The sequence below is a fragment of the Numida meleagris genome, chromosome 2, assembly GCF_002078875.1.
Source record: "Numida meleagris isolate 19003 breed g44 Domestic line chromosome 2, NumMel1.0, whole genome shotgun sequence".
Lineage (NCBI taxonomy): Eukaryota > Metazoa > Chordata > Aves > Galliformes > Numididae > Numida > Numida meleagris.
This window is the reverse complement of record NC_034410.1, coordinates 105230989-105255920: the sequence shown is the minus strand read 5'-3', so window position 1 is coordinate 105255920 and position 24932 is coordinate 105230989. Positions and strand designations below refer to the sequence as shown.

Below are 24932 nucleotides of genomic sequence, written 5' to 3'. Positions count from 1 at the left end.
CTGCTTCAAAAACAGAAAAGCGGAATTGTTGGATGTGATTTAAAACAGACCCAGTTGAAAGGCTTTTAAAGCCAAAGGGAAAAACTGTAAAACATGGGTTAGAGAACTTTAGAGCCGTTCATTGTGCCAGGTTGTCTTCTCTTGCATCAAATTTATAATACTGGCAATATCTGAATTTGCACCATGTACTTTTGCCCTATAAATTGTCTTTTTGGTATATTATGCTGTTGTGTGGCTGTATGTTTTAATGCTAAATTTGTTCTGTCTTGTTTGTACATAAATTTGCCAAGCACCATTTTCTCTGCGCTCTTGGTGTTGTGTGCTAAAACTTTTACACGAATGGATGTTCAACTGCATGAGCAGGGAGTCTTTTATGGTGCTTTTTTTTTCTTTTTAAAGAATATTTAAGGGGTGCTAAAAATTAGTCTAAGAAATTAGGATTTTAGGAGAGTTGTATGGAAAAGTCCCTGTTTATTTGCTTAATTTAATATTTTTCCCTTAACTATTCAAAATTAATTTAGAATGATGATTTTCTCTTTTGTGAAAATTTTAGTTATATTTTGAATTTTTAACATCCATGATGGTCTGTGATAACTTCAACAGGTTCATTATGTGTTGTGTGAAGAATGAGAGGTTTTTTTTTTATTTCTGCCTAGAATATACTATAATCGTATAATGCCCTACTTCTTATTTTCAAGTATGGAATGATCAAACATTCCATATTTTCTTTCTACGTGTCTCATGCTACTTTGCAGACTTTTATGTTCCTTTTCACGCTGAAGACTTCTGATCTATTAACTTATTTCATGAATGAAAACTGTCCTATGTCTGTCATCTTTCTGATTGCTCGGTACTTTTTCCAAGTCTATTATTATGGAGGAAGAGGGAGCAGGATTAGAACTGCAGAGATTAGTCAGTATTTAGACTCACAGTGAGCTTATGCACTGGTATAAAGAGGACCTCTGTTTTGTTCTCTTTTCCTTTCTTAATAGTTCTTAACATTACATTTATTCCTTTAAATGCAGTGGAGCTTTTTACTCACAGTGTCAGGGAACTGCCTATTTTACCTTTGTGATCTTGTTCCTGCTTTGTTATTTCTTAATAATAAAGTAATTTCTTAATAATAAAGCAGAGTCCAGTCTTCTGCAAATATTTGGTCCTATTCTCCAAGCATACCTTTACCTTTTTGAATTTTGTCTACTGTAAATAAGATATCCGGATGGTTTTGCTAAGTTGTTCCACAATATTTTCCATATTGTTTCTGAATAAATTGAAATCCTCAGTATCCAGCTTGGACACTTAGCTCTGATACTGTGAAAACTGTTAATTTTTACTCTAGGCCTTCTGTCTCTAAATGCATTATATACTCATGTCAGAACTGATTTCTTAAGGAGTCATTCATATAAAACTTTATCAAATACCATTTAGGAGTCCGAGTTTACTGTAGTACCCAGCTATCTCTTCTTCACATACCTGTTACATTCTTCAGTAAACTGATGAATTTTGAAGCACCAGTCATGCTGATTCCTCTCCTGTGCATTGAATTATCCACGTGAGAGCTATTTTTTATCTTTTTCATAATAATTCATGCTATCAGTTTACCAATTAGAGCTTTGAAGGTTTTATTTGAGCTAGGATTTGGACTTTTTTCCTATTGTATTCTGAGTGCTTTGTGTTAAAAACAGTGCTTCTGGTCATCTGTTAGTCTTACATTGTCTCTAGTAGCCTTCCTATTCTGATGTATTTGGAAAAGGACTTGTTACTCGTTCTTACGTACTTTGCATGTTTTTAGAAAAATTCTTGTTTAGCTTGCCTGATGGCATTTTTTTCTTTAAATCCACGGAGTTCAGGATCTTTTCTGTTTTGCTTCTTTTAGACATAATTTCAACTGTTGGAGGATACAGTCTGGCTGCTAATAGCTGCCCTTCTGTTTAGTGGTGTTGATTTTTCTATTTGATGTTTCCAAAACATCCATCAAAACCTGATTTGCATGTGCTTTGAGCCTCCAGTGTGATATGTATAAATAGTCTCGGTCTGGCTTGCAAATATTTTATTTTTTTCTACTATTCTTCATAATGTTTTTAATACACTAATAAAAAGTCCATTTTTGAATTTTGACTACAGCGTTACTTTGTGGTTTTTGTTGTTCCTTAATCTCCCTCGTCAAGTCATAGACAGTGTTAGAATCCTGGGCATGCAGCCAGTCAGAAATGTATCTCATTTATGGTTATGCACTTACAGTTAGAGACAGAATTTCATTTTGTTTGTGCTCTAGTTTCCTTCTTGGCACAACTTCTACATTAAGCCATTGTTAGTGTCCCATCTCCAGTGACAGCTTTCCAGCACCACTGGATCAACACAAGTTGATTCAGTACCCTCGTTGTTGAGTACCTCCATTTCTAACAGTGGCAAACTTATCATTCTGTTATCAGTTTTAATATTACTATGGTTAATCTCAGCTACGGTAACAGCTAAAGTAGTGTAGTTACATTTTCAAAGACTAAATATACACATGAAGGCACACACAAAGATGGTCAGTTGCAAGAGCTAACTGCCAAGTAAAAATTGCTAGCTCAGTGAGAACAGAATGCAGAGAAGCTAAGATACCTCTCTGTCTAAGCAACAGTTGAAGATGTCCTTATAAATGATGGTGCAATTTAAAGTTGATTGTCTGGTCTCTGTTGATATTTTGTTAGAGCAATTACCCCCTGGAGTGTCTGACAAAGCATCTGTCTGTAACCACCAGTTAAATTGTCTCTGTGGGCTACTGAACAGAATGAAAAATATATTCACACAATCACCAGGTGTTATCATCAGTCATTCAAAATGATGCTGTATTTTGGAGAGCAGTCCAGAAGCTACATGCAGTTCATCTAAGACTCAGTAAATTTAGATTCAGATGGGCTGTACGGATGTGTGAGGGGATATGCAGGCCCATGGGCACTAATTTTTGCTCAGTTTTCCATGGAGGAAATGTATGAACTTTCATCTGGAAATAAAAGTCATCTACTCATTGATGACAGGATTTCCTTGAAATGTGCTTTCTACATGAACGCTGATCTGCCTGTCTCCTATTCTCTGGAAGTTTCTAATAATTTTTGGGATTGGGAGCTAGAGAATAATTGGATATGTTTTGTCACCTGCTTCTGTATTTCCATATATATGAAGCATCTGAGAGATGCTTATGACCTATTTATGCAGGAACCTCCCTCTCTCAGTGCTGATGGCATATGTGCTTCTAGAATGCAGACACAGATGTGAATTAGACATCCTGAAGAAATAGATTTCAACAATAGAAGGAATTGTGTCTATTTCTAACTTTACTGTTGGCCATGTTATGCCTAGTTTTGCGTAAGTAATCAGTTTTGCAGTCCCTAAATTCACTTAAAAGAAAACAGAAAGCCCTAATTAGGATTTGGCTTAGATTGTAATCAGGTATAGTTTAGTTATGATGGTCTGCTAATGTGACGTACATCAAACTAGAGGTTTTCAGTGTGCAGACTAGAATAATTTATTTAACTGTAATCCTAGAAGTGGTGTGAGTAGAACACTCATATAAGAAAAGGATGACACATGTTCAGATTTTTACTAGAAATCATGAAAAAAGACCCATCATAGAAAAACAGAAAGTATTGAGATTTTTAAAATTTCGGCATTTGATATTCTGTATCATTTTGGGTAAGCCATCTCAGCTTCTTCATGTATTTAATTATCTTAAGCTACCAAAAAAAAATTATGTTAATGGTATATTTATTCAAATTTAAAATATATTATTTTCTTATAGTATAGTCTATGTTTATTTAACTACTGTGCATGAGTAACTGTTATAATTTCATCTTTTGTATAGTTTTATGATAGTTGAGAGAAAATTCAAGTGGTCCTTGTCCTTACTGTGATATCATCACTGTTGTCTATTAATTTATTTTCTTACGTGTTGCATTTCACTTTTCTTTTTTCCCTAAGAATTTGGAGTGGAATCTTATGAAAGAAATTCAAGATGCAAAAAGAGTTTGCAAAGTGATTCAGGTAAGTATGACAGTAACCCATTTACTTGAAAGCTAAGTTTTTCTTATGCATTCTTTTTACTTCCTACCTTAAATTAGTTTTGAGTACCTTGTAGCCAATCTGTATAGAAAGGTAATGGGTATTGCTGTGTAACAAAGTTTCTTGTTTTTATGTTCAACTGGGAAAATTTAAATACTCACGAAAACTTGAAATATATTAGTTTTATCTAAGTTATTTGCAATAACTTCCAGTTTGCTAGAAAAGATCAAAAAAACCCAACAAAACACAACAGCTCTCAGTAGTAATTCATATATGCAGTGACGGTATCATTTGAATTTGTATATTTTTCTTACTTCAGTTTCTGTAGAAAGTGCAATCAGACCCTTACCATACTTGATATCGATGCATGTGTATATAAAATAAGCTATTTTAACACTGTTTTATTTTCCCCTGGTGTGAACTACTTAATTCACACAAGATGCGCTGCTGTTACTTTTTTGATTGTGAAATGTAGCTCTTTTTATCTGGTCTTCATTGCTGCTTTTCAACAATCCTCAGGCAAGCACTGATACAACTTTGCAACTTTTCTGACCGAAATTCCAAGTAGGGCATTACCATCTATTTCCATCCTTTGGAAAATAAATTCCCTCAGGTGTCTCCCTTGAGAGCATGCGTAATGGTCTTCTTAAATGTGTTGTAATAGCTGTAAGTTCTTAAAGCTTCAAGCAAGACACGGAGTGGAAACGCCGGGACTATTTTCTGAAGAAATCCTCAATTTCTGCATTTAGTGTCACCAGTTAAGAGACAAGAGGCCTTAAACTGGGATTATCAGAACCAGGCTCTAGCTTTGTCTGAGCAACAGACAATGATAGTCTGAGCAACAGCTTTCTAGACAACAGGATTGCAGAAATTAATAGATTACCAGTTAGTTTTCTGAAGTTGGAAACCCTCTCTGGCTTCTTTTCTGGTTGTGTCAAAACAGGAAGAAGATAATCTGAGAGGTCTCAAAAGCTGTTCTTGGAATTACTGTGGCTACTACTCTCTCACTCCCCCACCTTTTTTTTTTTTTTTTTTGGAAAGAGAGAGAAGTCTGATCCTTTTTATTTGCTGGTGGATATTCAGTTGCCATCCTTCTTTCTATTACAAAGCTTGTTCTCTTCCATTCTGTGACTTTGAATTTGCAAGAGATTTACAGTAGAACCTAGTATATGCATTTCCCACTTCTAGAAAGACAATAACTAAGAGAGATCTTGTAATTCCTTTTCATCCCTGACATGAGCAGGAAGTGTTGAATGCTCCTCTTCTAAGCCACATGGTGCACAAGGTTGTCGCCATCCTATGCCAGATTGAACAACCCCAGCTCCCTCAGCTGCTCCTCATAAGGCCTGTGCTCCAGACCCCTCACCAGCTTAGTTGCCCTTCTCTGGATGTGCTCCAGCGCCTCAGTGTCTTGCAGTGAGGGGCCCAAAACCAAACACAGTACTTGAGGTGTGGCCTCACCAGTGCTGAGTACAGATGGACAATTACTTTCCTGCTCCTGCTAGCAACACTATTTCTGATACAAGCCAGGATGCCATTGGGCACACTGCTGGCTCACGTTCAGCCAAGCATCAGCCAATACCCCCAGGTCTCTTTCCTCTACAATCTTCCAGCCACTCTGCCCCAAGCCTGTAAAGTTGCCTGGGGTTGTTGTGGCCAAAGTTCAGGACGTGGCGCTTGGTCTTGTTGAACCTCATCCCATTGGCTTCAGCCCAGAGATCCAGCCTGTCCAGATCTCTCTGTAGGGAGGGCCTTGTTACCCCCAGGCAAATCGACACTTCCTGCCAGCTTGGTGTCATCTGCAAACTTACTGAGAGTGCACTCAATGCCCTAGTGACTATAAAAGTGCATAGAACTTTAGATAAGAGTCTTTTCTGAGGTAGCTAAAGGGAATTTCCTAATGCCGTCTGAGCATAACCAGCGTTGATCCAGAATTACTTATGGTTTTCTGGGAAGCTTTTCCATTCTACCTACCAACCATTTTGTCACCTGAAACTTCATCCATAACTTCACCTAGCATGGTGAATTCAAAAGTTCTGTTGTATTTACTACTGGAAGCACTTCAAGTAAAGGTGAATGTGTTTGTAGACTATGATTAAAAATAGGGAAAGGAGTTATTTACCACCTAGAACTAGAACAATAAGTTGCATGTATGGTCATTCCTTGCTTTCTTTCCAGTAATCTTCCTGGAACTCTAGTTCTAAAACTGGAAATCAAAATGGTGGTGGCTGAATTCCACTTCATCTGTACATACATACATAAATATAGATATCAATTGTGTATTTGCTTGGTGCTAGACAGATAAATAACTGAGTTCAAGTGATAGTTAATCTGACGTAGCAGAAATTGCAAATGTATGTAAGACGTCTCTGCACTTTATAAACAACATATCTGCTAGTACATAATATTTCTCTTTCTTTCTCTTTCTTTCTTTCTTTCTGATGAGAGAAAGATGGAGTGGGTGTAAGCTGGTTGTTGTATTTCCCAGCCTTGAAATGTGTTCATTTATTTTGCAAAAAAAATTTTTTTCCTTTCTGCTCTATTCTCTTTCACTCTTTTCCTTCTCTTTTTCTCACTGCTTTTTTTTTTTTGGTCTAAGAACATGCCTATGATGGTAGCATTTCCCATCAGAAAAGACTTCCTTTCTTAACATTATTAATATTTGGAATTTTAATTCCTCTTTTATTGAATTCTTTTCTTCTATTTGCTTAAATATTACTGTAAATTAATCATCTGGTTCAATATAATACCTGTATTTCATAATATTTGTTGCTGATTCCTCTTCTGTCTTTGTTTGCCAGTTCTGCTGGCTATTCAGCCTTTCTTATTCACATGCTGACTTAATGGCCAACTTTCCTTCATTCTGAAGACATTTTGAATTCCACAAAATTTTGTGGTCTTTTCAAGGTATTCACTTAAGGTTATAAATGTTTTTTTCAGATTTGAATTTTTCATGTTTAATTTATGCTTCTGATTCCAATACTGAAATATATTTCTCTATGTATTTCAATAAACAGGCCAGGACTAAAGCAATATATGACGAGTTAGAGGAAAAACAAAGAGAGAACCTAAAGAAAAGAGAAGAAGATATGAAGAGGATAGAAGAGATAGAGAGACACATAGCTCATCTAGAAGCAAATTTTAAAAGAAATGAAGATCTATTTAAGGAAAACTGTAAGGTAAAAGTGAGAGATTCTGAGACATTTGCTAGTATATTTTCTAATTGTTATTAAAAAAAAATAAAAAGAGGAAACAGAAGAGGTTCATTGTTAAGGTGTGTGATTGTGCTGTGACATAACAAAATATACAGCCTGATCCCAGCCTCAGAGTCTTGTCCTTTCTTGTCTTCTGTATTAGAAACACCTTTCTTTCTCTTTTAATTTTTGTGATCCTCTTTCTTACAAAAAGGAAGACTGTTTAGTAGTTGCTTGATTCCTTTGTACCTCTTTGTTTAGTTATAAGCTGAAAAGAGCAACCAGTGTATAAGCCATGGCAGGCTGGGAACCCTCCTCTGTTCCCTGCTTTATGAGTGATATTGATTTTTTCCTTCCTCTCATGAAATGGCTGTTTTATATAATAAGAAGAAGACACAGAAAATCTTAGTCTTAAAAAGAGATCCTCAGCCTACTTGAATTGACTTTGGTTAAAGTACACCTTTCTCTTCCAAGCTCTGCATTCCTTTTGCTTCTGGGAAAGCATTTCTGCTGTCATAGTCTGACATGTTTTGAAAGCATGACTAAAGAGATGTTTTCCTCCAGTTGTTCAGTGATGACCTAGTATCTTATTGCCCACATGCGTTGGATATATTAATTATGCTAACACTTCCTAAGAGGAAAACCTTGGGAAAATTTTCAGGAAGTAACCTTTCATCCAGACCTGTTCAAAAGAATAATAGGAATGACAACTGAAATTGTATGGCTGTGAAGCATTTGTTGTATTACTACAGTTTCCTCTTTTAGATATGGTGATCTTTTAGATCTTTGGAAGCTTTCCTTATAAGGAGTGTTGCAACAATGGTGATAGAGAACAGAATGTACGTTAGACAATGTCATCTAAATAAATTACTGTTTGAAACCAAGATATTACAATGATGGACAGTTTTGAAAAATGCCTATAGAAGGTGGATCAGTTTACTCAGTCTTTAAAACTGGAGGCCTTAGGTGGGCAATCATTTCCTTAAGTAAGGATGGTAGTCCCTTTGTGACCAATGTCTATGGAAACAGACGTTATTTTTCTGAAAAGACATGGAAATAGTCAAAATATGAACAGCTAGTTTGATGTAAGATGTAATGGCTGTACAGTGAATATTATGTGTACATAACTGTGTATAGTTAAACAAAACATGAAATGAAACCATACCATCTATCCTTTGCAGAGCTGCTAGAATGAAATTTATTCAAACATTTTTTTAATATTTTTTTTTCTCATTAAAAACACTTCCATAACACTGCATTATCCTTTTTGTACATCCTTTTCTTGCTTAGGTGGTTACTCCTTTTCTTATTCTGGGGAATTACTCTGACAACTAGAAACACTGGAAATATTTCATTTGTTTTCTATCTTCTGTCACGTGTGCAGCAGAGTTTAGCATTCACAGTGATAGCTGTACAAATCAGCAACACAAATTGTGGATTGTCCTGTTGTCATTATGCTTAAATTAAGCTTTGCCTTACAAAGCCTTTGTTCTGTATGCCACCATGAAGTCATAGAACCATTGAATAGTTTGGTTTGGAAAAGATCTTAAGGATCATCTTGTTCCAGCCCCTCTGCTGTGGGCAGTGACGCCTTCCACTAGACCAGTACTCACTAGACTGCTCACTATAACAAGCAGTTTTACAGTTTAGGGAAGCCACCTGAAATTTCCGCCCCTCCATATGCACGCTCCTTTTTTTTGGTTGAATTTTTTTTCTGGCGAAGAAAATATGTATTTTATGTACCTGAAGTGAAAATACAGTAATCAGTGCAAAGGAAGGGTTTCTCTCTTAAGTGTCTGAAAGAGGAGGAAATTTTCACTTGTCCATTGTTCCAGTTAAGAAAAAGCAAAAGAACTTCATTTTTGTTTCAAAATCAACACCAAACAAAACTTTTGCTTTTTTTTTTTTTTTGTCCAGAACAAAGAATTGGAGTTTTCCATAATCCCTATATATCTTACAGATCATTCTTTCAGTCATGTAGGGTCAGCATCTTTCAAGCACTTTAAATTTAGATACAGGGTTTTGTATTTTTGGTCGAAGCCCAGATACGAGAGTTTCTGTTGCCTCATCCATAAGTTCTTATAATTCTGCAGGTTCATGGTTCATTTATCTGACTACTAGCAAATAGTTTGCCACAGGAGATCATCATCTCCATTTTTTACTGTTACTTTATATGAATTGTTCTTTATATAACCTGCATATTGCAATACTTCAACACTTTGGGGAGAACACTGGAGAATGTAGAATAGTTTGAGTTTAGATAATGAATTATTTGATAGTTTATTTTTGATTCAGGTTTAATACATCAAATTGGAAAAAAAAAACCCTCTGCTAATAGTATTTTCAAAACAGCATATTAATGGCAGTGACTAATGATGTTAGCCCTTCCCTAGATAAAACTAAGTAGAAACAATGTGACAAAGATCACATCATTAGTTTCCTGGAAACCTAGGAAGGTGTGGCATAAGTTATATATCATTGTCCATAGCTGTGCATTTGCTTCTGTTTTAGAAGCCTGGAAACAGAGTTTGCCCAAACAGATTTCTATGTGAATGATACTGGTAATTCCAGAGAAGAACTTTCTCACTGATTAAAGGTTTAAAATGTTTCAGAATGGAAAGAGTAATACTGATTTTAATGTTTATTGTTATATAAGATGAATTGAATTTGAAACTTTGAATAACATAGCGTAGTTGTTATGCAATTATTTAAGTAGAGTTTGTAATGTAACATTTTTTACTACATGCGTTAATAATAATTTCTATCATTTAATATCTGGTGCTCACACTAATGTTACAAATGAAATTAATACAATTGAGAAGAACTGTTTTGTTTGAGGTGCTAATTAATAACAGAATGGATGAATGAAAAATACAAAAATGAATTATTCAAATATTGTATTTTCCATCTTCTTTCTCTTCTTCCTAGCTCTCTTTAGCTGTATTTTTCATGATTTAGTGATAACGAGAAGTAAATATTTCTCCTTTGTATGCCTTCCATGGAAGCTATTCCAAATACGTATTTTGGTTAGATAACTTTATTTGCAGCTTTCTTGGCAGAAGGAATGTAAAGAAGCCTGGGGAGAAGAGTGAGCAGTGATATTTTGCTGTGTGATGATAAACACTGTTTGAACCACCAAAGATATTTTCTCTTTTATATGTGCATTTTTTCCTTCAAAGCGTAGAGTATATAACATGCGAATGAGCATGCTGTATTGATAGAAAAAAATGGTATGTAGGGGTAAACAAAAATAAACATAAGAATGGTAACTTAAAGTAGTTTACAACTAAAATATTATCTGATTTCTCTGGAATGTAAGGCAATAACTTTTGAATAATAACACATCTCTTTGTGGATATTCCCTCCAGAAGCTCTCCTATTTGAATCAGAGAGTGCAAGAGCTAGATAAAAAGCAGAAGCAAACAGAACAACAGCTGAAGGAAAAAAGAAATATTCTGCAACAACAGTTAAATGCTACACAGGTGAATAATTTAATGTTTTTGTGGCCTTTTTGAAGTACATTTTATCTCAAAACTTTAAGTGTCATTTCTACACAGGTGCTTTGAAACTATATACATACCTATAGCGTATGCAATTTTTTTTCTCTTACTTGCACTAACCTATGAAGTCTATAGCCTTGATACAGAGTAAAGTACAAAGCAGAACTGATATCAGGGTCATTGAGAAGTCCTTTGCTTTCTTCATTTGCTACACTCGCTCAGATTGCTTGAGGGGCTTTGAAAACATGAAGGAGAAAATCAATAACAGATGAAAAGGATACTAGTGTGATAGAAAGTGCCTGCTAATTGCATGTTTGCACAGCAGATGGCATCTTTTTGTAAATGATGGCTTATATCTGCTGTATCAGTTACTAAACTGTATAATCCACCAAAAGGAATTATTGAATTTCATTACTGAACACTATGTTTTGTATAAATACGTTCATAAGCATTACAAGAAGAAAGCATTTTCTTTTTAAGATATCGTTCATTTTTATTATTCTTTTATTTGTATATTGTATAAACTTAAGTTACATATTACAGTCTCAAAGATGAGTCGTAGATTAAAATAAAAACAAAGAAAAAGCTTTCATGTTGTTCAGAATAGCTTTCATGAACCTGGTAATTTCTACCAAAAATCTCTGACGCTTCCTACTTGTGGCAATCTTAAATTAAGGATTGGGGAATTTGTTGATACACGCAGGCTTCTAAATTTGACAGGAAAGACGGCATTTACACATCTCTTTCTGTGAAAGATGGAGCAAACTGCAGGTTTACCAAAAGATCTTAGAACACGTGGAAGTGACTAAGTCAGTAATTCTACATTGTTTTCAGTACAATTCCTTCTTAGGCTTTAGTTTTAAGAATACCTTTCCTAGTAACTGTAAATAACTGTTCCCATTAGCAATATTTCAGTTATTGTTCTGTGGAAATGGAATAAAACAATGTACAATGCCTATATTACAAGGTCTCCAGAGCACTGAACTAGTAACAATATTAGGATACCCCTAATACAATCTTCTTAGAGTCTGTTGCTATTTCCTAATCACAGCATTTGAAGTTTTGCAGAAACGACGCTAGACTGTTAGCTACAACAGCAGACCCTAAGGAGTGGCTGCTCAGTCTGTCGATATTTAGATTACAGAACATAGAGTAACTCACTGGTTTTACTTGTTTGTTCTAAAACCTGATTGCAAGACCTCTGTCTTCTGTAATAGGTACCAAATCACACTGACTCAATGGCTAGTGTTCCCTGTCCTTGGAAGCCAACTTTTTCAGTTCTTATCTGCCTCCTCCAGATGTCAAAGACAAAATTCTTCTTTGCTGACAGTTTTGTTCTAACATAGCTCATATATGACCCTGCCTTTCTTTAGCAAAAAAAAAAAAGAGAAAAATAAACAGGTTACGGCATCTTTCTGAATATATTTATACTACACTCTGATACCTCAATCATCTCAAGTTTTATTATTTGCTTAAGATTAAGGCCTGAACAAGTCATCTGTTCTGATATTACGTATACCACAGGCTATTGCGTTTCTCCAAGTTCCTTGTTACTGAGCCTAAAACTAACATGATTTTTTCTCAGGGGTTTGAGACTCTGTATGGGTGGTTCTGCTGCAGAGGGATTTGCATTAATTACCATATCTTCATTTTCCTTCTAATGATTCTATATGTTCCTGCGGGAAACCTGAAATTTCCCCCTAGTTCTATATGTATTACATTTTAGAAAGTTCAAGAGGTCATAAGTTATCACATGCACTTCTATGCTTATGTTCCTATCTACTTATAAAGCTTCGATTCCTCAATTTTTTTCAGCCTCCTTTTAGCTTTACCTTTACAAAAAACTTATTTTATAAGGAAAATGATCATTAGGCTATGTACCAGGGTATTGCCTCAGAAAAACGGTGCAGTATCTAAAGAAAAAAAAATACTGACCTTTATTAAAATACTGACATGTATTCTTTGTCTACTAAATTTTAAGGTCATAAATTCTGTATTTCATGCTGGGTTTATAATTGTGTGCGTATTTATAAGGATAATCAAAAGGTATTTTCCTCTCTCTTAATTTAACCCATTTACATAACTGATTACAGTCCATTAGTATGGGTTACAAAATCTAATGCAGCTACTTTAAAAGTATAACCCAACTAGCAGACTCTCAACTTTTTAATACTTTTCTACTGCTGCAATGCATTAGGTTTACTTTGTTTATTGAGGAAGCTGCAGTGTTTTTTTTTACCAGATACTGATGCTATTGGAAGTATTGTTTGCTTCTGTCATGAATCTTTACTCTTTTTTTGGTCCTATAATTATTATTCTCTTTTCGAATGAAAAAGACATTGCAGTGTAATATCTCTTCTGCAGAATAGGAAGTTTAGTTTCTAACTTAGTGATTTTCAACAGCTTAATATCAGCATCTCTTTGAGAAGCTGTGTACTTGTAGATGAGGAAGGTAGGTATGAGTTCAGCAGTCTTGTCCTCTGTCCTTATGTTCTCCACTGTATGGAGTGCAGAACAACTACATTATGAAAAAAAAAAATGATATCTAAAAGAAGCTCTCAATTTAGGCAACTAAATGAATAGTAACAGTTTTGAGAGACAATGACTAAGCTACATTCTTCCTGGAGTCAGTAGCATCTGAAAATTTGTTTTTTCCTTAAAGTTCAGTTTTTCAGGTATTTGCCTAAAACAGTTTTGCAGCATGTAAGCAATTTGATGAGCTAGCAATAGAAGTGGCCAGTTAAGACAGTGCCTGCACTGAAACAAACAGACTCAGACTTGGTCAGATGTGAAAATTGCTCCTTTTCATTGTCATTAATAAAGTTGTTGCTGTGCAAGGCAGTGCTTATTTGAAAAACTTCTTTGTATAAGAGCAAAAATTAAAGAGGATGTGTATTTTATGTATTTTTATGTAGAAGGTAACCTACAAACTTACAAACATACATTTACAGCAGAAGTGACAGCAAAAATCTGTGCCCTAATAAAATTTATGGATATATAGTAGATGTGCAACAAGTTGGTGGGCTATAAATAGGTTGGCAAAATCCTGCTCTTATAGAAAAGCAGTTATTCCATTTCACTAAGTACTTCAGCTGTATCTCTAGAAGCAGTTTTGTTTCTTTGAGTATAGACTTTATGAATTGATGCCTGTTATCATGTGCTCAAAATACAGTATTAGGAAATCTAGCCCTCCTAGTTTACGTGCCATATATTTTTTAATTTCCAGGAAAAACAATCATTTCTTTCTAGTCAAATTACTGAAAACTATCACACTGTGGAAAATTTAAAAAATGAACTTAAGGAACTTGCTGAATTATGGAATATGAAGCAAATACAGATGGAAAATACAGAAAAATCTTTCATCGATTTGCGGTAAGACCTGCCTGTTACATGAAGTTGTAAATGTAGTTTATTGCTTTAGTAAAAGTAATATAGTAATTTAACTTTATTACTATTTCTACAGGTAGTTTTATTATTTTACAGTATTATTTCTAGGAAACATAATACACTTTTCCTAAATAATTTGAAAGTATTTTTGTGTGTTTACTGCTTGTAGTTGTAATGCACTTGTAGAATTTATTCATGATACGTTGTCAGCCTACTAAATTGAATTTTGGGTATCAGTATTACTTCTGGAAATCTAATAATATTCATGGTCAGTTGCATCCTTAATTAATGGTGGATTCCTCTCATTCTGTGTTTTCTCTGGTTTAAGAAGTGTGGACCTACACTTACTGTGACTGATGAGTCCTGAAAATAGTCTCAAAGGGCTCTATCTAACTGATAATGGAGACTGCCTTCTAGGCCACAGAAGCCTTGGAGGGCCATATATGCTGATTGCACAGCAGGCTTACTCTTCAAGGAGAAAGGTGAACCTGCTATGCAATGTCAAATGGAAAATAGCTTGGATTGTTGAGTTGTGCAGAATAGCTAAATAATGAAAAAGTATTCCAAGTGTCATTGTAACACAGTTCACTGTCTGTCATCTCATTCACTAAGTGTATTGTCAATGTTGAAAGATCTTTGAGAGATTACTGAATTAATTTCTTGCCTGGGGAAAAAAAAAAGTGATACTACATGTACATTTTCAGCTGAATATGTGGGACAAAATCACAAAATCATAGGGGTTGGAAGGGACCTCTGGTACATCTAGTACAACCACCTTCTTAAAGCAGGTTCCCTAGAGTATGTTACACAAGAAAGCATCCTTCTGGGTTTCGAGTATCTCCAGAGAAGGAGACTGTGTAACCTCTCCAGCACTGTGCTGTGTCACTCTCAAAGCAAAGAAGTTTTTCCTCATGTTCAGAAGGAAGTTCCTGTGTTCCAGTTAGTCCACCTTGCCTCTTGCCTTGCTGCTGCGCACCTCTGAAAAGAGACCAGCCCCATCAACTTGATATGTGCCCTTTTGATCACTGGTGAGATCCCCTCTCAGTCTCCTCTTCTCTAGGCTGAACAGCCCCAGGTCCCTCATCCTTTCCTCATAAGGGAGATGCTCCAGGCCCCTCATCATCTTTGTGGCCCACCGTTGGACTCTCTTGAGAAGTTCTCTGTCTTTCTTGAACTGAGGAGCCCAGAATTGGGCAAAGTACTCCAGGGCAGAGTAGAGGAGAAGGATCACCTCCCTCAACCCGCTGGCCACACTCTTGTTAATGCATCCCAGGATGCCATTGGCCTTCTTGGCCAGAAGGGCACACTGCTGGCTCATGGCCAACCTGTTTTCTACCAGCACAACTAAGTCCTTCTCTGCAGAGTTCCTTTCCAGCAGGTCAGCCCCTAAACTGTACTGATGCATGAGGTTATTCCTCCCCAGGTGTAGGACTCTACTCTTGCCCTTGTTGAACCTCATAATGTCCCTGTCCACCTAACTCTCCAGTCTGTCTAGGTCTCACTGAATGGCAGCACAGCCTTCTGGTGTGTCAGCCTCTCCTCCCAGCTTTATATCATCAGCAAACCTGCAGAGGGTACACTCTATCTCTTCATCCAGACTACTAGTGGGTATTAATAGTGAAAATATTCAGAAGAAAATTTTATTTCAGGCTATTCTACTTTATTCTATTAATTTTATTTTGTTGAGAAACAATCTGATATGTCACTTGGTATTTCATCAGTCTGTTTTGAGAAAGTTTTGTCTAGCTATTTCTTGTTATATTTTCTGTTACTCTTCATAAGAGTGCTGATTCCTGCCTTCACAGAAAAACTGAGATTAAAGGACTAATTCTAGCTTTAAAACTATTTCTAGTTTTACTCTTGGCTATTATTTCCATTTTCTATGGCATGTCATCTAGCCTAATCTGCTGGATGAATCTGAGATAAAATAGTCCCTACTTTTGCTTTCAGTCTTTATTTTATAGTTAACTATTTTATAGTTAACTTCCCAGCATCTTCCTCTGAAGAACAACCCTTCCTTCATTTGTTATTGTTTGCCAATAATACAATAAAAAGACTAAATAATAGCTTCTGGAATGAAATAGAAACATTGACACAATGTTTTCAAAATAATAATACAATTAAATAAATAGCTTTTTTTTTTTTTTTTTGCATAACATATTTGACTGAAAAAAAAACATCCTATCACAAGTATCCCACCTAGAAAGTGCTTTATACCATTGGCTTTGGAAAAACTATGTTTGCAGTTTTGGAGGAGATAAAGACATCTCTTCATGTCATGAAATTAAGAATGAACATAATATATATTAATTCCATGGTTTTTTTTAATCTTAGTGAAGTTTGATGCCAAATAAATTAGAAGGATGATGAGCAAATACTGTGAACTGAAGATTTTGTGAGAAGCACACTTATGTTTTTCTTGACCTCTCTTTTCTATACTTTAATAAAAAATATATAAATATATATAAAGAAGTCTTATTACCTATGCACATTAATTATATTACATATTTTATATACGGCCTAAGGCAATTCCTCTTCATTCAGTGCAGCCCAGACAAGCGAAATGATTGGACACCCATGCCTTAGATGCTTCAATTTTCTGCAGAAATCTTGTTCTGCAGAAAGTCTTTGATTAAATAAACTGTGCTAGGTATCTAGGTAAGGACAGAGACAAAAAAAAAAAAAAAAAAAAAAAGGAATACACAAAAGATACAAAGCTGCCTTTTCCTTTCTCAACAAATGATAAAATATTGTTTACCCAATATGTCATGAGCTCATTTTGTGTCTCAGAATATTATATCAATGTTGATTATAATATATATCTCAGATCATTATTTCACCAGATATTTCACATTTAGTAGTAAACCAGTCCATTCTCTAGAATGTTGTTTTTAAAAATGCTAGTTGTTATTGAAAATTGAGAAATCTGTATTTCTTAATAGACTCGTTAGGTATGGATTGGTAAGTAGAGTTTTTTAAGAGGTCTAAATATTCATGATAAGCTCAATCATACAGCTCTGTATTTTGAAAAGGGTATAATTATTTGCAAGAAGACAGTTCATTTTATCTGTTATGAAAATTAAATTTAAGCCTATATGTAAAGACTGAAAAACAGTATGGGATAATCTCTTGATTATTTCATTGATTTTTTTCTTTTAAAGGAAAAATTTAAGCAGTGTGATGTTTAAGCAGCAAAATGTCCAGACTCTATTTAATCATCTCCAAGATGAGCTAGCAGAATATGAAAAAAGGTTAAAGCAGGAAGCAAAAGTATATGGAGAGTTACTACAGACAAGAAAGAAAGATCTGAAAAATTCAGAAGTGAGTATTATCAGACCTGGGTTTCTTTATCTGAGGAATGATGCAACAATTTAGATAGTTCTGGCTCTTTTTAGATGTAAAAAAGAGAACACTTTTATCAGAAGTTTTAAATTAGTAGTATCTTGTCAATATGCGAGTATTTTAAGTTAAATAAATTGGTACTTTTCTGTAGTACAGTTTTACATTTCTGTGAGTGAAGAAATGGTTTTAGAAAAATTATAAAATGGTGCATTTGCTTTGGCACATTTAGTTTTTCATTAATGTTTAGGATTCTTGTATGCTTTCTCTAACATATTTCCTTTTCCTCTGATTTGTGGATACCTCTGGGAAAGGAAAAGTCATCTCTTCTGCTAACTTGAAAATCTTTTTATTCTTTTCACCAGGAGCTTAGTCTCAAATAATTTTGACTAAGATCAGCATCAATAAGTTTTCATTCCTTTTTAATCACCAATTTAAAGAATAGTGCTCAGTGCATGGAATTGTCTTGATAGTGCAGCAGTTCAGCTGCTCTTTTTGAACTGTCAGGAGCTACTCCACAGTAGGACCCTCATCTGGACCGCAGTTGATACCAGAAAGGTGGAGCAAGATATTAAGGGGGAGGAATCAGATCCAGTTGAAACAGAAATATGAAATACAGAGTAATAATCACAAAGTCGTAAAATAAATCAGAAGTGATACAATTATTTGTTGTTTTTTGCATTACTTTCAGAAGTAAAATGAGGAAAACATGAACATTCTTGACTTGAGTTATTCTCAGTGATGCAAGATGAGCCAAAGTGGTTATACAGTGATATCAAATCTAAGTTCTTCTTTCATATTAGTGGTGGGAAACTTTTAGCCTGATTTTTGTCTCAGCACTGCATAGAAGAGTTTGGGTTTTATTATTCTGTTGCAAACTTCTTTTTCTTCAAAATCTGTACAGCTTAGAGTATGAAAAAAAAAGTGAAATGGCAGCAAAGGAAACTTATCTTTTTAAAAATAGAGGCTGCTGCTTTATTACTTCTCATTGGGATATCAGTCCTTTCAAAATATCAGTGTATTATCTTATGTTTAATACTTAGGTCAAAAATACCTGCTAGCATTTTGACTTGCTCATTTTTACCTTAACATCAAAAATCACTGTAAGGATTATTAGGTGAGGTAGCTTTCTTATCTCCTTTAGAACAACAAGATTTGTTCTTCCTAATGTTTCCCATTTCATCCTGTTTTGCCTCTACTCTCATCTCCCTTTCACAGTGAGTAACAGGTATTGCATGAAAAGCTCTTAACAGTATTTCTTTATTAACATAATGCTGGGGTAATGAGATTATGCTAAGATTTTGGTGGTTAAATGTAAGTAAAAATATTTTGCTGCATGTCCATGAGCCTGTTTAAATTTTTACTGGAACATTTTACTGGTCTCTGTGATGACATCTCTTCAGTTAGACCTGCAGCTGGAATGGAGGCACACACTGTTACCCTTTGACTGTTTGCCTTCTTATTACCTAGTCATTTAAATGTCATTGTCAGTAGTGTCACCAGCAAAGACAAACATTCCTTCAGCACCTTATGGACAGTCAAGAAAATTCAACAAGGGACTTCAGTTTTTGTTACCCAAAAGAAATGGGCAGAAGGCCTAGTAACAGTTAGTGGAGAAGTTTGATAAGCCATTGAAACTAGGATTTATAAGTGATTCGATTTGAATCCCAGTAAATTCAGGGGGGCTAGCCATGATTTGTGGATGTTGGAACATTTATTTTACAAAAACGACCAGAATGGCTATCTGGGAGAGGTCATTTGGACAGTTTTCAGAATTTTTTTGCTGATGGTAAAAAGTCAAATCATCTAGCCTCCTAGGTAAATCCTACCATCTAGCCTATGATAAAGATGTATTTTCGTATTTAGTAGGTTGAATGAAAAAGCATTTCTATTCTGATTTTTGGGTCAAATAGTGTATGTAGATGTCACAGCTTCAGATACTGTGATACATTATTATGAGGCTTTGCCAGCTGGAAGCTGGTTTGCTGATATAGTAATGGCGCATACACCTCAGTTCAGTTTTCTCAAGTGTTGCTTCTCTGTGAAACTGCATGAGACCACTCAATCCCCCTGCTCATAGATAATGCAATAGAATGAGACTAAGACTATTTTTAAGGTGAGATGTGGGGGTCTGATTAACCCCCATGAGGAGAAAACAAACAAAATCTCCAAAAGAATAACAAAAAAGAAAAGCACTGACTTCTTGAATACAGCATATAGGGGGCAGGTTCAATAGATTCTAGGATTTCTAGGAATTCTAGTCAGATATTATATTGAATGAGAATTTCCTGTCCAAATAGGACAAAAAAAAAAAAAAGGAAAAAAAATTACTACTTGGTTCCAAGTGTAACAACGTGCAAAAACTGAAAGGGAATATTTCCTAAATAGGTTGGGAATATATATGCTAACACCACATGTATTCAAAGGTGAGGTGAAAGCAAAACCCCAAGCAACTCGGCATAAGTTGTGTTATTTAGTCTGGAAGATCTGCTGCTAGATATTTTGGTTGATTCAGGAACTGACTGAAGCAGGAGAAATGAAAATGTATGTGTCAATACAAAACATCAGATGTGCACGTTTGTCCTGGTTTCACCTGAAAGAACATTAATAGTACACTGCTATTCTGATTCTTTCTGCAACAGGAACACACTCAGGCCTCCTGGTGGCAGAACCGTCACCATAATGGTGTGGGGTAGAAGCGAGGTGGGGCCAGTGCAGAATCATAGAATCATAGAATCATAGAATCGCCTGGGTTGAAAAGGACCTCAAAGATCAAGTCTCAACCCCCCTGCCAAGTGCAGGGCCGCCAACCACTAGACCAGGCTGCCCAGAGCCACGTCCAGTCTGGCCTTGAATGCCTCCAGGGATGGGGCATCCACAACTTCCCTGGGCAACCTGTTCCAGTGCGTCACCACCCTCTGTGTGAAAAACTTCCTCCTAATATCTAACCTAAATCTCCCCTGTCTCAGCTTAAAACCATTCCCCCTTGTCCTATCGCTATCTACCCTCACAAACAATCGATCCCCCTCCTGTTTATACGCTCCCTTCAAGCATTGGAAGGCCACAATGAGGTCTCCCTGGAGCCTTCTCTTCTCCGAGCTAAACAAGCCCTGTTCCCCCAACCATGCAGATACATGAATGAGGCCAGGGTAGTTCCATACTGTATGGCACCACGTGGAGGGGTGTAAGGCTGCGGGCAGTGACAGGGCCTGGTGCGTTGATCAGTGGGGTGAGTCCTTGTGTTACTTCAGGGTGTCATATTGGAGCTGTGCGTTGGTCAGCCAGTGGCAAGGAAGTGCTGTGTGGCTGTATATATTATCACTGCATTTTTGTTTCCATTTTCCCCTTCTGTCTTAGTAAATGGCTCCTATTTCACCCCGTGAGTTTTATTTTGTTTCCGGTTCTCTCCCTCATTCCACTGTGGGGCAGTGAGCGAATGGCTGTGTGTTGTGTGCTGCTGCCGGGTTACACCACAACAGCAGTTGACTGTATAGCTTCAAGATTAAAATTACAATCATCCTCATTATCTTGGTTTTTAAAATAAGCAAGTATGAGCCCTTAGGCCTAATGGAGAGGAGTATGTTGCTGAAAGGTGCAGAAGGAGTATGGAGGCTGAGAAACACAGTCTGAGATCTGTGCAAATGTCCAACTAAATGTTGATTTTGTGGTGTCATGTGGGTTTTGTGAGGCTGAATAAAAGCCAAAAATGGAGAACAAGAGGAAAGGAAAAACTTCTTGCCAAGAGAAGGAGTTTGAATGGCATGACAGGAAGAAGATAGATTGTTAAGATCTTCGAGCAAGAAGCCTCTCTATTCTGGAGTGTAGAGGGGGCTATTAAATCCATAGAAAAGATCTCTTACTAAGAGATAAACTGGCGAGAAACAAGGTGAGAAATATAGTAATTTTGTGAGAAAGCTAGAGACTTCCTGTCAGGGCTGTGAAGGATTTGGAGTTGAGTAGCCTTGGTAGGGGAGAATCTGCGTAAGCAACTGGTGGCCCTAGCACAGCTCCTGACAGAAAAAATATTGTAACGAGACTCCTGTCTGGAAGCAGTCTTTTCATGAAGAGGACTAAATATAATGAGAAACTGAAGGATCTGTGTGCCTGGTTTTTGCAGGAATACACATGGAGTATGTGTTGGCTGAAGAGCTGAGTCACTGCTTTTGCAGACCTTTCAGACTCTGTCTTATCACGAGAGAAAGTGCTGCCAAGTGCTAAGATTGTGATGCATGAATGTAGCAAATGTCTCAGCTAAACACAAGGTGTAATTTTTGTTTTCCCAACGTGCATTCTACTAAATGTGGTAAAATTTACATATATAATGATAAAGTTATACCTTACAGGCATATTTTATCACTATACTATTTGTAACTACTCTCATAGCATCTCATTACCTTATGTTCTACAGAGACAGTACAGTCCCTAAACTATCACATTGCCATTTGGTTCAGTGCTGATATGCGCAGTATTAAACACACAGATAAGAATTCTTTGACATAACAATTCATAATGAGTGTTGGATCACGTTCAGAATGATTATATTGTGCCTTGTTTTCTTAACCTGAAAGCAAGCCTGCTTTTCTGCTGCTAATGTGATTATTGTACTTCCAATTACAGTAACTGTGAAAATGATTACTGTGGTTTTTGAAGATTGAGCAAGACATTTTGAATGACCAGCACTCTCTTGAAATGTGAAAATGTGTCCTCATTAACATTTGTTGTTGGCCACGTGATCATATATTTCTGAAGTGCAAGTGTATAAATGTTTAAATTCAGACATCTATATGTAGAGGCTTATACATTTGATAAGTGCATTTAGTTTTGTTATCCAGAGCATTGACAGATATACTGATTCTTTGACTTTCCTTTTGCTTTGTAATCAGTAGCAGTATCAGAATTTCCTAATTCTATTAATTAACGTTAGTCTTCTGCTTAAAAACCCTTACCACCCAATAATGTTTCTAGATTTTCTGTGGATTTACTTGACTGTTGGATGATACTGGAAAATAAGATGGTAAATTGATTTTTCTTTTGCACTGTACCTTGGTGAACTTCAGAAATGTTTAATGTAAAACCGAATTTCTCAGTCATATAGAAGTACACTTTGAAATTCCTTTAATGGAATGATGTTATCAGCTTATCATAATGTGGAAAGCTTAAAAGTAGGGGAATTCACCTTTTTTCAGTTTAAATTTTATAGATAGCGAAATAAGTTTTTAATCGTTTATTCTTTTGAAATATTCAGTCTGCAAATGGTTGATCAGAATGTTTTGACCCTAACTTAAATGTTTTTTGCTTTAAAACAAATCAGCATCTTCCTATGAGCACTTTCTTTCTTTTTTTTTCATAGAAAAGCATTTTCCATCTGGGAAATGATATATCAGAAAATCCATGACCAGTTCTAACAGCTAGTCATGATCTGTTATTTCATCAGGTATTGAGAGTATTGCTAATGACATAATCTACAAAATGGCAAATTTCAGATGTGATAATACACTGCTGAAAGCTGAATTAAGAAGTAAGGGAGAACAAAGTTAGATGCAAGGGGCTGTTTATCATCGTGGTATTAGATAAAATCCACTGGGTGTCTTTTATCATTTACTATTCATCTATTTAGGTCATCTTTTCTACTAGTCATTGTTTTCAGTCTTGCCGCGCTAATACCTTCAGAGAGCTTCAATCTCTTACTTTCAAAAAATACTGTTAATCAATATTAATGTTACTGAAGAGCTTTGTTTCAGCATATCCATGTAAACATGAGAATTACATTTGAAGATATATGACAAAAGAGGATTTTTTTTTAATACCTAGAGAGCCATTGCTCCCTTTAGGCTATTCTCTGTGTGTGCGAGGTAAGGATAACAAATAGTCTGGCTATAAAATTGTCTTTAATTAGTTGACTCAGTGGCTTCCAACAGTGTGCTACACTGGTATGTGGGACTCCTATGTTACAAGATGGGCTTTTGAATCTTAGTCCATGCTCCTGGGTAGACTTAGCATATCAACTTACATGCTGTCCTGTGGGAAGTGCTGGCAGTATTACCCAAATAACCATCCCACTGATTTTATTGGCTCATGGGGAAGTCATGCACTCTCCCTTCTGAGGAATGTACATAGTTAGAGGTTGGGTGCCATGACAGTAATAACATTCTCGGGGAAGAAGAAAGAGATGTAAAAGAAGAAAGCTAATAGAATTTTTGAAGGATTGTTTTCTGTTTCTTGACTGAAAAAAAAATAATAATGTGAATAATCATTGCAAGCAGATTATCCCTTTTTCTGTTTTAACACAGCATCAGTTGCAACAATTGTAACAGTATAAAAATATTTAAAAAATTAAATCAAGTGTCAGTTATTCTTTCTGCAGACACAAAGGCTTTTTCAAAGATTGCAAAGCAGTTTTTATTGTAATTTCTTTGCTCATAATGTTTCAAAAATACTTTGATCTTTACCAACTGTGTTAGTCTAATTCGAAATATATTCCTTTCTGAATTTTCATTTTGTGGGAATAGAAATATTTTCTACAATTTGTTTTCACAAGATCTAAAATCTAGAACAAGCCTGAAACATAACTATTGAAAAATCATAAATAATGCCTGAAAGTGTCACTGCACGAAATAGTCAGAGGATATGTGTAGGGTTGGGAACTGAGGAGTTTCATGAAAAAATCAGCATTATAAACATTTAAAAATTATCTTCTGGGCATACTGGACATTTCATTTTATTGAGGTACAGTTTTCAGTCCCAGAACTCTTTTCATGTCTTTCTTTTTGATTTTTTTTTCCCTAATGGCACAAATTTCAGAATACAGTAATAGTAAGACATTTTAAAATGTCTTAAGTGGGTGTGCTGCTTCATTTTGATAAGATGAAGTATGCCTCTACGCCTATATTCTGGTAAGTTCTTAAAATGACTTCACTCATTTTCAATTAAAGTAGCTCAGAGCAGTGCACAATATTAAGTATACAATCTCTATCAGCTGGAAAAAAATAATTCTTGTCTTGCAATCTGAATGCCTGCACTGATAAAAAAAAAAATTATCATTTGGTAAGCATATGACAAAGCACACCAGGTATCCAGTGTGATGAAAGCAGTTGTTGAGATTTTTCTCAATTTAAGTATGGGTTTTTATTTTATTTTATTTTATTTTGTATTTTAATTTAATTACTCATGCCTTAGAACTACTGCCATGGTAGTTAAGCCTTCATCTTTTTTGAGTGTACGATGGTGGTTTTTTAAATATTTTATTTGTACTGGACCGTTGCATTTGAGAATTTCACCTCACAAAGTAATAAGCGAGCATGAAGAAGGATCACTGTGTTCTCTTAGGGAACTTCTAGACCATGGTTAGTCATTCTATCTGGGCTTAGTTAATTCTAAGGACAGAATCTTGACCAGTTTGTGCTGATAGAATGTGTGCAAGGAAGCCATGCATTGCAGTGCAACTAAGTCATAAGATACAGTTTAATGT

General features: G+C 35.6%; 1 protein-coding gene across 3 annotated transcripts in view; it reads left to right on the top strand.

Moving 5' to 3' along the window:
• Positions 1-24932, top strand: part of CCDC178 (coiled-coil domain containing 178) — a 186553-nt gene that overhangs the window by 54480 nt on the left and 107141 nt on the right. For 2 of the 3 annotated variants that reach the window (XM_021386458.1, XM_021386457.1), the window contains exons 13-17: positions 3964-4026; positions 7062-7223; positions 10607-10720; positions 13965-14110; positions 17287-17446. In XM_021386458.1, the coding sequence (XP_021242133.1) occupies positions 3964-4026; positions 7062-7223; positions 10607-10720; positions 13965-14110; positions 17287-17446 (645 nt within the window). Of the gene's footprint in view, positions 1-3963; positions 4027-7061; positions 7224-10606; positions 10721-13964; positions 14111-17286; positions 17447-17971; positions 18112-24932 lie in introns of those variants that run through there. The other variant, XM_021386460.1, reaches the window with a different exon arrangement.